The 16,800-nt window shown below is 31.4% G+C and overlaps 2 protein-coding genes across 3 annotated transcripts in view; both read left to right on the top strand.

The window, feature by feature from the left end:
• The first annotated feature begins 826 nt into the window (after positions 1-826).
• LOC129987553 (uncharacterized) lies at positions 827-3,088 on the top strand. The gene is made up of 4 exons (XM_056095520.1): positions 827-2,343; positions 2,407-2,630; positions 2,841-2,972; positions 3,024-3,088. The coding sequence occupies exons 1-4, from the start codon at positions 827-829 to the stop codon at positions 3,086-3,088; spliced, it is 1,938 nt and encodes a 645-aa protein (XP_055951495.1).
• An 891-nt stretch (positions 3,089-3,979) lies between these two features.
• The window catches only part of LOC129989020 (monocarboxylate transporter 12-B-like), a 34,401-nt gene continuing 21,580 nt past the window's right edge, over positions 3,980-16,800 (top strand). The window contains exons 1-4 of one of the 2 annotated variants that reach the window (XM_056097325.1): positions 3,980-4,173; positions 4,796-4,939; positions 6,917-8,515; positions 15,793-16,114. In XM_056097325.1, coding sequence (XP_055953300.1) covers positions 3,981-4,173; positions 4,796-4,939; positions 6,917-8,515; positions 15,793-15,947 — 2,091 coding nt within the window. In that variant the 5' untranslated portion in view covers position 3,980 and the 3' untranslated portion in view covers positions 15,948-16,114. Of the gene's footprint in view, positions 4,174-4,795; positions 4,940-6,916; positions 8,516-15,792; positions 16,115-16,800 lie in introns of those variants that run through there. The other variant, XM_056097324.1, reaches the window with a different exon arrangement.

The following is a 16,800-nucleotide window of genomic DNA, read 5'->3' as shown; positions in this document are numbered from 1 at the left end:
GATTCAAAATAATGTAGGAATGTTTATGAATGCACGTGCGTTGCTGGATGTTGGTAGTATGAGTCATTTCATTTCAAAACGGTTAGCCGATAAACAGAATTTGAAAAAAGAAAGACGAAACATTGTGGTTTCTGGACTAAATCAATCTTCTTCTGTTATTAACTGGATCGTAAAAACAAAAATTTCGAACGTTAGCGGAAGCTTTGAAAAGGGAATTGAGTTATTGGTAGTGCCGCATATAACAGATTGTATCCCCTCGAAACAATTTGACATTGATACGCTAGAATTAGATAGTTTTAATTTAGCGGATGTGAGTTTCAATGAACCTGGAGAGGTGGATATTTTATTAGGTGCCCAAATATTCTATGAACTTTTAAGATCGGGTCAAATTAGGTTTCCGGGAACAGACATTGTTTTTCAAAATACTGTGTTTGGGTTTGTTGCTACCGGAAGTGTTCCAATAGAAAACGAAACTACTGTTCATTGTGGGTTGGTAATAGAAGATTTGGATGCAAATTTAAGGAAATTTTGGGAAATTGAAAATGTTGAGGGGGATAAATTACAAAATGATGAGAGTTTAATATGTGAAGATAATTTCATGAAAACACATTTCAGAAATGACGATGGAAGCTATGTTGTTAAAATGCCGTTTAAAATAGACCCCCCATGTTTAGGCGAATCAAAACACATTGCTACTAAAAGATTTAATTCACTTTGGCAACGTTTGAAGAGAGAACCAGAGTATAGGCAACTATACAGCGAATTTTTAACTGAGTATGAGAATTTGGGGCATATGCAGGCAACTTGCGAAACTACAAGGTACATTATGCCTCATCATGGCGTTTTTAGGCCAGAAAGTAGTACTACAAAATTACGCGTTGTTTTTAACGCATCAGAGGCAACGTCATCTGGACAATCGCTTAATGATAATTTGTATTCAGGATCCGTTGTCCAAGATGATTTGTTCGCTATTTTGTTGAGATTTCGAAAACATTCTATAGTTTTCACCGCTGATATAAAAAAGATGTATCGTCAAATTTGGATACATCCAGATCAGTGTGATTTACAATGTATTTTATGGAAGGATTTAGAGGATGAGAAATTACGTGTATTTAAGTTGCTCACTGTTACCTACGGAACCAAATGCGCTCCTTACTTGGCGACCAGAGTACTAAAACAAATATGCTGTGATGAGCAGAACAACTATCCTTTAGCCGCTGCTGCTGGCAAAGATTTTTACGTCGACGATATACTCAGTGGTACCGAGGATTTATCTTCTGCCATTGAACTACAAAACCAGTTAATACAATTGTTAAAATCAGCTGGTATGGAGCTTCACAAATGGAGCTCAAATAATCCTGTTTTGTTACAAAATGTCCCAACGACGGACCGAGAATACAATTTCGATAACCCCAACTCAGCTACTTTAAAAACTTTGGGATTACAATTCAATCCTGAAAAGGATACATTTAGTTTTAGTGTTCAAAAAATTGTGAGACCTGCAACAAAAAGAACAATGCTATCGGACATATCCAGATTGTTTGATCCTTTAGGCTTCTTAGGACCTTTGATAATCACAGCGAAGATGTTCTTGCAGAAGTTGTGGATTTTAAGAATTGATTGGGACGATGAAGTTCCCTTACACTTAAATAGAGAGTGGGAAAAATTTAGTTCTGAATTGAGTCAATTGAAAAATGTAAACATAGATCGTCATGTGTTATGTTCTAAAGTTCTGAAAGTAGACCTGATAGGCTTCGGAGATGCTTCGAAAAATGCATATGGTTGTGCTATCTACACCAGGTCTTTGTCAAGGTCTGGTGAGATAAAGGTGTCACTCTTATGCAGCAAATCTCGAGTGGCTCCCATCAAAGAAATTAGTATCCCACGTTTGGAGCTGTGTGCAGCGGATTTGCTTTCCACGCTTACCGTTAAGGTTCTGTCATCCTTGCAACTAGACATTGATGGAGTACATTTGTACTCGGACTCCACTGTGGTGCTTGCTTGGATCAAAACTCCACCTACATCGTTGAAAACTTTTGTGGCTAATCGAGTCGCTAGGATTCAAGAGTATACTAAGAACTTCCAATGGCATTATGTAAATACTGCTGAGAATCCTGCGGACTTGATATCACGAGGAGTTTTCCCTTCAAAGATCCAACAGTTGGACATTTGGTGGCATGGACCGTCTTTTCTTTCATCTAGTAGCTGTCCAAACTTCAATGACGATCCTGGTGTCTCAGATGATGAATATCTTCTTGAGATGAAAAGAACTGCAAGGAACTCTGAACTGAATAATGATCCTATGATTAATCTTTCCATTTGTAATACTCCTAGTTTTTTACAGTGCATATTAGATATAAGTAATAATTATAGTAAAATTGTTCGTATTTTAAGTTATGTTTTCAGGTTTGTCAAGAACCTAAAAGAAGCAGTGAAGACAACAGGTCCACTGAATGCTGAGGAATTAAACTATGCAGAGACATTTTTAATTAAAAATGTCCAAATCCAAGAGTTTGCCAAAGACGTCAGTAGTCTCCAAAAACACCACTGTGTGCCTCCTGGTAGTAAATTAAAAACTTTGAATCCTTTCTTGGATTCTAAAGGATTGTTAAGAGTCGGAGGACGGTTGGGTAATAGTAATTTTAGTTTTAATAAAAAGCATCAAATAATTTTGCCAAAAGGCCATAGATTAACTCTAATTATAATAGAACATTTTTATAATAAATATTTACATGTTGGTGCTTCTTCCTTGCTATATCTTGTTAGAGAAAAATTTTGGCCTCTAAATGGACGTAATAGCTGCAGAAAAATCGTTCATCAATGTATCATTTGTTTCAAAGCCCAACCAATTGCACCTACTCAAATCATGGGCAATTTGCCCAAGGAAAGAGTGTCTCCAGATTTTGCTTTTAATTGTGCTGGTGCTGATTTCTGTGGGCCGTTTTATATTAAGAATAAGGCTCAGCGTAAAGGTGCTTTACAAAAAATTTATATTTGTATTTTTGTATGTTTTTGTTTTAAAGCTGTTTATATAGTAACTGTTTCTGATTTGACAAATTTAAAAGAAATTCATCTCATGAGATGGTAAAAGGTAACTAGACTTGTACAATGTATGTTGAAATTTTGGTATCGTAATTATTTTTAAGTCAGTTACAACAGAGATCTAAATGGATGTTTGACAAAAATAATGTAAAATTAGGAGATTTAGTGTTATTAATTGAAGATAATTTGCCATGTTATAAATGGGCTATGGGTAGGATAATTAAAATTCATTATGGTGATGATATGAAAATTCGTGTTGTTAAGATTAAAACACAGTCTAGTACTTGTAAAACAGCCATTTCTAAAATTTGTGTATTGCCTATGGAACATAATTAATTTGTAATATTTAATGTTGAAATTTGTAAGTTTTGATTGTTATTTCTTAAAGATGTTGATTATTATGTATATTGTGTGTTTTTTACTAGCTTTGTGTAAAAGTTGTACTATTGTTTATGTTATTGAACATTGTAATGTCTTGAAACCTTGGGGTTTCAAGGTGGGGAGTATGTTACAGCTTCACGCCGATAGATGGCGTATCTGTCGAGTACAAAGTTCTGTTAATTCTTTTGTGTATCAGAACGTAGTGTGTGTAAGAACGATTCTGAGAGGAGACGAGGCATCCAACTGTGAGAGGTGTCCTAATCTGTAACAGTCTACATGAAGTGGCACAAAAAATGTGTCCGAAAATAAAATGGTGTTCACCAGAAAGAAATGAGTAATTATTTGTAGAGAATTACAAATGTCAAACAATTTTCCAAAAATAAATCATATTCAGACATAATTATGTAAACGAATGAAAACAATTGCAGTCAAATGCATGTTTGACCATATTTTTACGATTCTGAGTCACCGCACCGCTGTACTAACAAGAGTGCAAAGGGCTCCGAGAAGAAAGTTTGCACGTTTTCGATATGCTGAATCCTATCTGTCGGCGGAAGATGCAACGCACGGGACCGGACAGTCTCCGCAGTTGGTTGGTGGTTCTCTATTGCAGCCTGATCAGCATGCTGCTCTACGGCGTGGTCCGCTTATCTGGAATTATGTTCGTCGCTTCTATGGAGCAATTTCAAGTAGAGAGGCAATCGGCATCGCTGCCTTATGTTCTCTGCGATTTTCTTCAAGCAATGGCAGGTAGGCTTGCATCTATTGGAAATGTGCTGACATGCAATGTGCATTAAACAACCAATGTGCAAAAGTAAATGTTATTTCTTCGACTTGGTTTCAAAATCTCCTAAGCCTAAATTATTATAAAAAAAATACATTTTACTTGGATTCTAATAGAGAAAAAAAATCGAGAAATACTATTTTAAACTCCTTGTAAGTAGGTTAACCGAATAATGTACATTTTAAGCGGTTATTGGTGTATAATGAACAATTTACTTTTAGATGATTTTTATGCTGCAGTTACATTCGATGATTTTTATATTACAGTTATTTTCAAGGGTTATATTAGAAAATGTTCCCTTTTTTTTTTTCAGATTATTTTGAAGATTTATTTAAGGGAAACATATTTTAAATTTTATGAATTGACAAAAAATGTTGGCTTACAATCATTCTTGTTCTTGATACCATCATTATTTCAATAATTTTATTTTTGGAGCTTCCGCTTTTTCTTAATCCACTATATTCTGCTTCTGGTCCAGTTTTAGACATACAAATGTATTTGAAGAATTCATTCCAAAGAGAATATATTTGAGTAGAATTGTAAAGAAGAACTTATGTAAGTCAGATTATTTTATGATTCCCATTTCAGGTCCAATAACGGGGTTCTTGAGTTTGAAATTCGGCGCTCTACAAGTGATGATGCTCGGATCCTTCATCGCAGCCATAGGAACTGGTACATGTTTCTTTGCTCAAAATATTGAAACGGTCACTGTTTTATGGGGCGGTGTATATGGTAAGTTGCCTTTGTTCTTTTTTTATTCTGATTATTTAATAAAAAAATATTACTTTATCTTTTGTGAATAAGAGAGGTAATTTCGTATTTGGAAAAATCACAAAGTGCAGTTTTCTAACGTTTCAAGGATCTTAGTCATGGGTATATTAATCAACAGCGGATTTGGTATTTTATGACCCTCTAGGTATTGCACATTATGAGGCTTATCTCTTGGTAAAATCAGTTTGCTTCACATTTCAGCACATTTTCACATGTTAATGATTTATTTTAGGATTATAGTTTTTATTTTAATAACCTTGTGAAATTTTTTGTGTACATTTTACCTCCAGAATGCTGGAATCCACACTCGTGCGCAATACCATTGAAGCAGATGCTTGATTAAAAAAAAATTTTAATAATCAAGCGAATCTAATGAAATATACAGGAACCTGAAAAATTATATTTGTTAAAGTGCCAAAAACATTCTAATGTTTCATTAGTCATAAAATTTGCCATTTTTTAAAATTTATTAATTTTGTAATTAGAAAAAGTTTTTTAATCAGTCTGTCTCTGGTTTAAAAACTGTAACATCCCTAGATGAAAATGTACCAATGATTTTAATCTAAACGATATGCCACAAACAGGTAGATTCTATTTAATCAGTTATCTAAAACCTCTCACTCCTGTTAAATCTGACTGTTGAAGCATGTACGAGGAACAAGTTTCTACAGCTTCTTCGAAGCAACTTCTTGCAAATTGATTTTGAATTACTGACATCCAAAATAACCTTCTTAACCTACAATCTGAGCAGGTTAAGAGGAATCTATGATTCGACTTCATCCCTTGCCGTATTTTGACGAGTCTATCTCGTGATAATACTTTTGGATTAAAGATGAATATCGTGAGTCACATTCGTAGTAGAAGAAATGCAAGACAGACATGATAGTCACGAATCAAATTCGTGGAAGGATGATCGGAATATATATATATATATATATATATATATATATATATATATATTGTTGAGGCGTGAATAGGATCTTACAAGCTTTATTATTTAATCCTATATAGGTAAACCTCCCATATATTGTATTAATAGCTGTAACGAAGCTGTAAACAGTTTAAAGAAAGAACTCATCGTCAGCTACAATTTATTTTTATTAATTGCTTACTTGCACTATACTATTTACATTATTAAATATTACAAAATTTTCCTTCGCAGTAGTTATAAATTTTTCGAAAATATTGTACAATTTTCTTTCCGATGACATTCCACTTGATGATTCTCAGATGACTGAGTTTATTTATGTGTTGTTTGCATTACTATATACAAATTTATTTATGTACAAAATGAATATAGAAAAGGAATTGAATTTGACGAGTGCAAAAGCTGCATCGCATGAAGTAATCATTACACAATCACATTTCGGCACACATTGTAACTTTTTCGTGTCATTTCTGCCCATATTGTACACGCCACCTCCTAGGCCGGACAGGATTTGGTACAGTGGGTCTTGCTTCTGTTTCTCTAAGTGATATACCATCACTAACTGCATAATACTATATATTTTTTCTGACATGTATAGCAGCTACCCAGGGAATATTAAATTTCTACCGCATGTTATAATGTCGCTAAAATGCTACTTTTATGTGGATGCCTTTTAAATACTAGAAGCACATTCAGGACTTTTGTCAAAAGGCAAATTCATTTTATTACCTTGAAATAGCTTTGATTATAATACATTGCGTAGTAGTATTAGAATAGTTATAACATTATGTAATAGTCTGTAATATAAGAATGTTCAGCAATTTTTAAATTTTAATTTGTAAATATTTTAATGATATCAAAATTAACAATTTATTGAAAATTAATGTTTTATTGGTTGAAATCATTGGTATATTAATTAAAAGAACAACAGATCGTATCTCAGTGAAATAATTAAAAAAAATTTTAATACAAACATTGACAGTAGGATAGTATTTTTATTTATTTTTCAGGACTGGGTTTCGGGCTGAGCAGTCTTTTGTTGCCTGCAATCATCACTCAACATTTTGTCAAAAGGCGAGCTACTGCCATCAGTTTGGTATACGTCGGATCCTATGTAGGATTTTCTGTCTTGCCCACCATAGCAGACTTGCTAATCCATACTTATGGATTGTCAGGGACATATTTGTTTTTGTCAGGTTTTCTACTGCATTGCGTGCCTTTATCAATGTTGCTGCGATGTCCTGACACAGATCTAACTTACAATAACGCAGAAACTGAACGATCGGGAACTTCTAGTATAAGTATCATAGGTGACTATCCACCATGTACTATGAAAGATTCCAAATGCAGTTTGAATGACGAAACATATCATGATGTTCGAATCGGACATTCTAATTCGGAAAATGAAATGAATGGAAAAGACAGTGATGCATTGATTTCTGAGAATGGTAATCAATATAAATCAAAACAGAAAGATTCAAAAGATCGTTTAAGTATCAAGTTCTTGAACTGTGGAGATTTACAAAACATTGCAAAATCGAGTAATATTAAACAATGCAAGGATGGGCTAAGAAATGAGAGTTTTGTACATGATAATACAGCAAAATATAATCTGAAAACTGAGCCAGAAGCTACAGATATTGCGAATTCTGAGAAAGAAACTGCTGATATGAATCAAATTATGAAACATACATTAAGAACAAAATCGCAATCATGTCTTGGAAGGACCAATAAAGGTTTCAACGATGAGAATTTAAAAAAGTTTCAAAATCCTCAATGTACCACGGAATATTTCAAATCTGAAACAAAGTTCAAATGCATCGACGATCAAGTAGATTACACAAAAACAACTCCAAAGCTCTTGAATTACGAACGGACTGGAAGCTCTTCGAGTATTTTTTTGAATCCCGCACTAAAGAAATGCTGTACAGAATTTCTTTATACCAAAAATATAAAACATTGTGATAAACGCTCTAATGAATTATTTCCAGTGTTCATCAACCCTGTACAATCCAGTGTGTCGGAAAAGGATAAATCGTTCCTCGAACATCCAATAAAAATAGACAATAAAACAACTGCCAATCAGAACCACACGCAAATGCGTAGAGCCTCAACCATATCGAAACAAGAGCTAACAATTTCCAAAGGTATGACAATTTTCTTCGAGCCTATATTCTTATTAGTACTATTTGGCAATGCAGTGTATGCTTCTAGCTTCATCGCCTTCATCACTGTGATTGTAGACTTTTCAATAGACATTGGTATGTTAGATTCTGATGGAAAATTTGTAATAATGGTTTTCTCTATAGCTAGTAACGTCGGTCTTTTAAGCTTTGGTTGGGTGACTGATTGTGGCTATCTAAGTGTGACAAACTTTGCAGCCCTGATGTTTCTTTTAAGAACAATTACTTTCAGTATAATTCCTTATTCCAGTGGATTTGGAATGCTGATGACTGTAGTTGCTCTACAGGGTTTCTTCGAAGCCTCCTTAGCAAACATGTTTCCGCTCATAGTTACTGAGTATTATATAGATGAAATCCATGAACTCGCCATCTCGTGCACGCTTTTTCTGTGCGGACCCATGTATTTGGGCACCCCGCTATTAATAGGTAAGAGAATCAATTATATAAAATATATCAATTTTTTAACTAATTATATTTGTCAGTATTGTAAATATACATGATTAATCTAGTGTTGACTTATTTTTAGACTTTTATTCCCACATATAAAATTTAGACAAATTCAGAATAATTAAATAGTCTGCAGAGAAGTCATGTTTAACATATACTCCGTTCTAATTCTCGAAAATATGGTTGCTAGCGCCAATATATGGTCTCTACAAGGATTGATGTCTCAGTGTGGTATCAAAAGAACTGGGCACCATGTTATTGCAAATATCTGCCGTGACCTAAATCATGGAACATGTGCTCTCTCGTCGGTGCACTTTGACAGTAGGTGCTGGCCAAATCAGCTGTGTTCTACAAAGCCACATAAACGATGATGCTGAAATTCTGCTGTACACTCATTCATCTGTTCTGGTGCTTTGCGATGCTCATAGATACCAGTTGCGTACTGAAATCAAGATATTTCTTGAAATTGAAGTTTTTCCCCAGAGAAGGACCCAAAACAATTGGAAAATACTTAAAAATGTAAAAAAATATTATCTGTGTGTATATCTAAATACGGTCAAGGCAATTAAAAACGATTTAAATTTAATTAAAAATATTCAAATATTGCATATAGGTAAATTAATACACGGACATGGAAATTTTTATAGAAAGTATATGATTTTTTATATGAAATATATTAAGAGAGAGATAAGAAGAGAAAAAAAAACAGAGATTTGAACTTCTAGCCGGAACATCGTAGCATAAAACTTTTTTTTAAACTAATTCCTTAAGCTTTTAAAAAATTTCAAAATTCACTCATTATTACAGCAATGATAACTTGAAAACAAAAATATACTCGATACCGCTTCAAGGTCAATGTTTATGCATTTAATAAGGAATAAAAAAAAACTGTTGCAAAACGTATTTAAAATATTTTAATAATTATAGAAAAATTATAGGAAAATAAAATTGATATCACTGAAAAGTTAACTTTTTTAATTTTTTAGTAGTTTTAAAATAGTTTTTATGTAATTAATGTTCCGCAGTTACTGAAAAAGAACTTTAGGATTTGATTTTTTTTTTAAATTTAAAACCTAATAAATTTTTTAGACCCTTTCTTAGTGTGGACTCGCTATCAAAGAAGTAACTACCTCACAAATTTGGCAGCTCTAAGCCTAAAATGAGTCCCTGTAGAGCTATTCCTGCCTTTTTATCATGCATGTCGCTTAGTTTATTATACATGTGGTTCGTCCACATATAAGCATACCGCGTTAAAAGTATTCATTCATTTATTATGCATTCCTCTTATTTATTTTTACATGCTTTCTTCAAATGAATAACTTTTTTAAATATAAATTTTTGAATGCAATTCTTTAGATGGTTCGTATCAATGACGGGTCATATGTGTTATAAAGTTTAATATATAGCAACTTTTGATAGTACATTTCATATATCAAGTTTTTGCTTTATAAGCTAAGAAGATGTCGTTCACAAACAGCCTTTCCATATGAAATTTTGGATTTTCTGGGCCTCAAATAATTAATATGGAAAATATTAATTTAGAATTTCACCCTGTAATCGCAAAATATAAATTTAAAGGAATCAATCTTATGCAGATTACTGTGAGTGTGATTTAGAAAAAATGTACATGCTAAAAATGAAAGCGGGAGTAATTTTTCGTAAATTAAATATTTCTATAAATAAAAAGTAAATATACAACACATGTTTTCTTGGGCACAATATCATCATCTTTTTTGCAAAAATGTGTTAATTTTTTTATTGACAATGATAATTGAAAAATGTATAAAAATACAGTTCATTCTTTATAACATTAATAGCTTTAAACCATGTTATAACATAACTTATTTGGCCATCTGGAATGAAAAAAAAATATAAAATATCAATTCAACCTTCTAGAAAAGTGTTATTGGTAATTTCTGAAGATTAAACTTTTACCTGAATCTGGCAGTTCTCGCAATGTTTTGCTTGTATTTGTAAAATAAAACCAGATTATAGCGATATCGGATCAGAAAAATAATAAAAAACATCTTTTAATACATTGTATTTGGATTGTATAGCATTGCATTTAAATACGTACTTCTCAAGTCAAAAATAGCACCCTATTTCAGTTTAAATTTTAGGAGAGATAAAGAACAATTTATATCTTTGTTCTTATTTAAATGTGATTTATAATGATATGTAACATTATTTTACTAAATGTGTCAAAGATATTACGTATATAATTTTTATACAACGCGATTTCTTGTACAAGACGTTATGAAATAAAATGTAAGCATATTACGGTTTGTCAATATCCTTATTAATACGATTTTGTAACGTCATTTGGATGACTCGTGCCGTGACCAGTGATCAACAATATAAATCTTTTTTTCAAAATATTTAAAACTAATTATAAAAAATCTCTACTTATAATAAAGATGAATCCATACGTGGTTGTTTATCTGCGTGTGCATGTGTTTGCACTCTACAAGCCAGAACCATTTGATCTGGAGGTTCCAAATTTAGCACAGATATATTTTGGAGGTGGAAACGTGCATCTCAGTGCGATATTTTTGTAATCTTAGTTATAATTTTAATTAATTAAAAATTAAACTAGATGTTGAGATTTTTTTCACGATAACTTCTGAAAATATTCCTGCACAAACATTATTCTTGCACCGTTTTAAAGTTCAAAAAATTATCTTTTCATTGAGGCCAATTTTGTTATTGTATTATTCTTTAGTTTTATTAACTTCTGAGCATTATTTTTAAATGCATTTCAGAACAGCATTTTCATTGTTGTGATTGAAACCCAAATCTTTTTCATTGTTTCATCAAATATTTGAATGCGTGATTATCTTCGATTGTCGAAAGCTAAAGCAAGATTTTGTTTGGTATCAATATAATAAAATGAAATTATACACAGGACGATAAAAAAGTGAAATTATAATACCGCTAATATTAGAAGATAGATAAAGTGCGCATTTATGTTTCTAATAATGTTATGATATTATTCAATTGGTTCTCTGTTTGAAAAGTTCATGTAAGCAATAAAATATTGTGTATGAGACAATTAAAATTATATGGCCTTAATGTCTGACAATTTGATTGAATGATGGATATGAAAATACGATTAAGTAATCTAAATTGAAATTGAATATAACCAATATCTTCAGCGAACTAGCTGGTCGCCAAAAGCGACTAGTTATGAACAAAATAGCATAATTTATTTTTTTATTAAATCTTCTTTTTCCGAGGAAATAAACAAAAGTATTTCTATACTTATATTTAACTTGACTAAAGATGAAATTTTGTATTCATTTTTGTAATCATTTCCTGATATGTTTGAATTTGAAACTTTGTGTACGTGCTAATTCTAAATGGCGATACATTTTTAATATTTCCTGAATCAGTTAATCGATTAATATAATTAATTATACCTGAGGAAAACGTGAGAAAAATTAATATTAAGATTCCATGCTATTTATATCAATGAACTCTGAGATAAAAACTACAAATTAGTAAATAACTAAAATTAAAGGATTTTTTCCTTTCTTCTTTCTATTAAAATTGTATTATAAATATATTAAATTTATTTTGCATACATTAATACCACGTCGTTCTTTTTTTAATTCAATAACCTATACTCTACTTGTTTTTAAAATTCTATACAAATTGAAAAACAATAAAAAGAAGGTTTTCCATTTATATAATGATTTTAAATATGTTTCATCTGATGGTTAGCGTTAAATAAGAAAAATTTCAGTGCGGATAATTTTTTTTATATTGCGAATTCATATACACAATATTAACCATATTTTGCAGGAATCCAAAGTTTCCTTAAAACTGATATTTTTAGACTAATTAAATTAAACGGATTAGAATTCAGAACAACAAAAATTTTTATTTTATTTGACTTGGATAATTATCTTCTCTTAATACGAATTTCCTAAAATTTTGCATGATATAATTCTCGCATAACTTCCTGCCTTTTCAATTAAATTCCCCCGACACATTTAAAGTTTTGGTAAAGAATTTAAAAAGTTGTTGCAACAATTTTAGACATTATTAAAATTTGAAATGCAGGCATGTAGGTTATTTTAAGAACATTTACTACGAAATTGTGCCGGCGTCCTGGCATAGGGGTAGCGCGTCTTACCCGTGATCTGGACTTCCCGGTTCGGGCATGGTTGTTCTCGTGCTCTATCTGTGAGGTAATCAGAATATGCCCCCCTGTAAAAGGGGGTTGTACAAGCGAATGTGATGCATGAAGTGGCTAAGTCGAACTCTTGGCCCTTGGCTACTGAAAAAACAAGAGACGCTTTCGCGGCTTAAATCGCTGTCGGATAACTGTCAGCGGGCTTATAAAGTGCCATAAGTCACAACAATAACTACAATTGTGGAATTCGATTCTGTGCAATAAGCCGTAACAACAAGACCTTTCATTCAAATTAAGATCCAAAATAAATTTGATGAACCGTGCCAAAACATCAACGATCACATTAACATTACTAAAATGATAAAACTTATTGATTTTTGCAACAAAATATTTAATAGAAACTGAAACCAAGCTACCCAATCTGGTGCAATGTATAGAGAAGTCTTTGGGCTGAAATATTAAAAAGACGAAAAAAATTATTTATGATTAAATGAATGAATAAAAACTATTTTTTATAAATAAAGAATGAAAGAGAAATTTAGAAAAAGTTTAGATAGTAAACTATTTAATTTTTTTAATAAACCACGGGGGGTCGTATAAATGCATTTTTATAGTGATTTTATTATTCTTGATTTCTTTCTGAATAATCCGTTTTGGTTACATTAAGTTGACCATATTTTTTTCTATAGCAAATAAATAGACTCTAAACTCTAAACTTTTAAAATTATTTTTTATGAATTAATAATAGTCTTGCTATCACAGTCATTTAATTCAAATATAGTATATAATTTTCAATTAACGAAGAAGATTGTAAATTAGGAAAGTTAAGTTTAATTGAGGTCATCACATTTTATGTTGATAGTAAAAGATAGGAATTATGATTCAACATTTTTTATGTGAACTTTTTATTTATAAGAAAACTTCGAGACATTCTTGATATTTTAAGTAATCGCAGGAAATTTTTTTTTTTTCATCGTAGATGAGAAGAGAACTAGAATTAATTCAGCACATTCAGAATATCTAATTTTTTGAAAAACCCACAATTAAGAATTAATTTTAAAAATAATAAATGCAGGAATTTTTTTTTTTTTTTAATTTTTAAAGTCTTACATTTTTCTTAAATTTTATTTTTTTAACAAGATAAACTATGTACTTATAAATAAAATTCGGGATAAATATGGGAAAGTCTCTCAATCCTGGGGAAAAACAAGTAAAATTCTGTTTTTATTAAGATAATATTTCTATAAGACCAGCATTTCGATTTGTTTTTCCATGTATGGGTAATCGAATGCCATGAGAGTTTCAAATGACGTGACAACAAAAAAAGTTGTTGTTTCCAGACCGCGTGTCGCCCAGCAAATATATTAACCGGATTTTTTTATTTTCCAGCAAGATAAAATCTAAACCGAATAACTTAACCTTGTGATTTTTCCGTTTCACCAGCTGTTTCCACTGGCATCTCAATGTTATGATGTCACGATGTCTATCTTCATTAAGATGCTGCAGTAGTTTCTTAATATTAATAGCGTCTTGATTTTAATAACAATTTTAATGAGTGATATATTTATTTCATCTATAGTAATGCTGCTTCTTATTTGTAGTGTATTAGGTCTCATACCACAAATACAACAATAGAGCGATGTCATTAAATCTGATCATGCTTCTAAAATATGGATTCTCCTCCGCAATAGATGGCTGTTAAACAGTTTACAAGATTCCAAAGTTTTGAGATAAAAAAAAAAAAAAAAACCGAATAAAAATGTCATATTCAAGCATAACTAAGACGGAAAATTGAGTATAATAATATTATATAGTTTAATATAAATAATTTATTAAAATCAATCATTTTTGAAAAATGGTGAAAAATAATTTTTTCATCATTTGTTATTTTTTCCAATAGGAAACTTTGTCAAAAATATTAGTTGTGCCGGCGTCCTGGCCTAGGGGTAGTTTCGGTTCGGGCATGGTTGTTCTTTACCCTGTGTTCTATCTGTGAGGTGTGTGAATGTGCCCCCCTGTAAAAAGGGGTTGTATAAGCGAATGTGATGCAGGAAGTAGCTAAGTCGTACTCTTGGCCCTAGTTGGCGTTACTGAAAAAACAAGAGACGCTCACACGGTTTAAATCACGGACAGATAACTGTCGGCGGGCTTCTAAAGTGCCATAAGTAACAACACTATTAGTTGTATTTATTTTCAATTAAATCTCTTATATATAATATAATGTTCATTTAATTCGACAAACTATTTTTAAACATTAAATTATTACGAATATTAAAGCTGTGTTAATACTTTTACACTTGATTTATCCATTGTGCACATGAAGGGTAAGGTCCTAATGGAGTGGAGTCCCATTACGTCATAGGACGGTAAAAACTTCAGAGTGTAGGTACATTTTTATTCCTCGTGTAAATCGTAAAGGCAATAAGTCAGACAGTATTCCTTCTCCAGCCTTCAGCAACGGGAAAAGAGCAAGCGATTGAATATTTAATGAAACATTGAAAATAATTTAAATACTGTTGCAAGAAAATAACTCAAATGTTGGAAACTATAAAAAGAAAAAAAAAAAAACTTTTAAAAATTGTCCACATTCAACGAATATTTTTACAAGTATATTGATTATATTCAAAAAGTAATTTTTTTAATTCCAAAATTGTTTAAAAATAAGTTTATTGTACTGTAATATTTTTGGGAGCTATCGCAAAAAAATTCTAAAATCATTCTTTTATTAATTAAAATGTCAAAAAATACTCCGAATTATACATTCCATCCTTCAAAGCATATTAGTGTCAAATTTGGTAGATCTAAGTCAAGCAATCAATATTCACTAGAGCATCAACACATACACACACACACACTCATTCGTTTTTATTATTAGTTGAGATATAGGAAGAGAAAGGAGAGTGAATTGCTAAATCACTAACGCTATGCCATAAAATTAATAGCATGGCAAACATAATAAAAGCACATTTTCTGATTCTCAAAGTTCTTATGAAATTGATTTTACCTGAATGGTTTGCTCTGAACTTCTTGAAACAAAATACATGAAGTGGAACTATAGTTTTCTTTATTAAAATTCCTAACTAGTCTAATTCTGACAACGAAATATTTTGTTTCCTAGGTTTTTTCAGGGATGACCTTGGTTCTTATTTATACCTATTCCTGCTGATGGCCACTATGTCTTTAACCTGCAGTGTTCTTCACTTCATGGCGCCAGTTTTGGCCAAATGCAGATGCGGTAGAGACGACTGGATTTTAAGAAAAAGCGAATCTTAAAGTTGAAAAATGATTTTTTTTCTTGTATATCATAGAAATGCAGAAAATTTATTCAGGTTGAAAGCAAAAATTTGCTACAAATGCTTCTTTAAGTTTGGTGAAACAGTCTTAGAACAAGATATTAGAGAAATGTTATACAGGCAGTTTGCAATCAAGATTTCTCTGTGTTTCGTTTATCTTTGGAAAGATGATGAGATGATTATTAAGACAGATTAATTTTGTTTAATATGATTCAAATAAAAAAAAATGCAATTTTCTAATCTTGTTATTTATTACGTTTCCATCACTAGCGTTCATTTTGAATTTAATTATCTTTCATCTTTCAATGAATAAATCAAATACATTTTCTTGCTAAAAAATTTTAAGAATTTTCAATCAGCAAAATGAAAAGTATTTTAAACTAAATCTGAAAATAATTCATAACTACGAATAAAATTACTCATCATTTTGGAACCTGGATGTTACGACTATCTCTAACTAGACAGGAGACTTTGCTGGAATTACGTAAGTAATGGTTAATTAAATAACCATAAGAGTAATTGTAAAACTCAGCAACGTTATTTAAGAGGAAAGGGAGATGTTGTGTTACTTGAAATTCTTAGTTAATAATAGAAAAAATAATAGAAAAACACATTCAATAAAAAGGGCCTATGATTATTGAACCAGCTCTTGGAAAAACTCTTCCTCTGGCTTTAGAGTCGTTTCTTTGGAAAGAATATTGTTATTTGTTGCACCAGAACAGAAAAAAACACTACTAAGAATTATCCGATTAAATCCAACTTGGCTAAGATCTACCAAGATTATAATAGCACCAAATTGGTACATACTAGGCATCATATAGCTGGATTAACGT

Source organism: Argiope bruennichi, chromosome 10 (assembly GCF_947563725.1).
Source record: "Argiope bruennichi chromosome 10, qqArgBrue1.1, whole genome shotgun sequence".
NCBI classification, from domain to species: domain Eukaryota; kingdom Metazoa; phylum Arthropoda; class Arachnida; order Araneae; family Araneidae; genus Argiope; species Argiope bruennichi.
The sequence above is the reverse complement of the archived record's forward strand: the minus strand, read 5'-3'. Positions and strand labels throughout refer to the sequence as shown.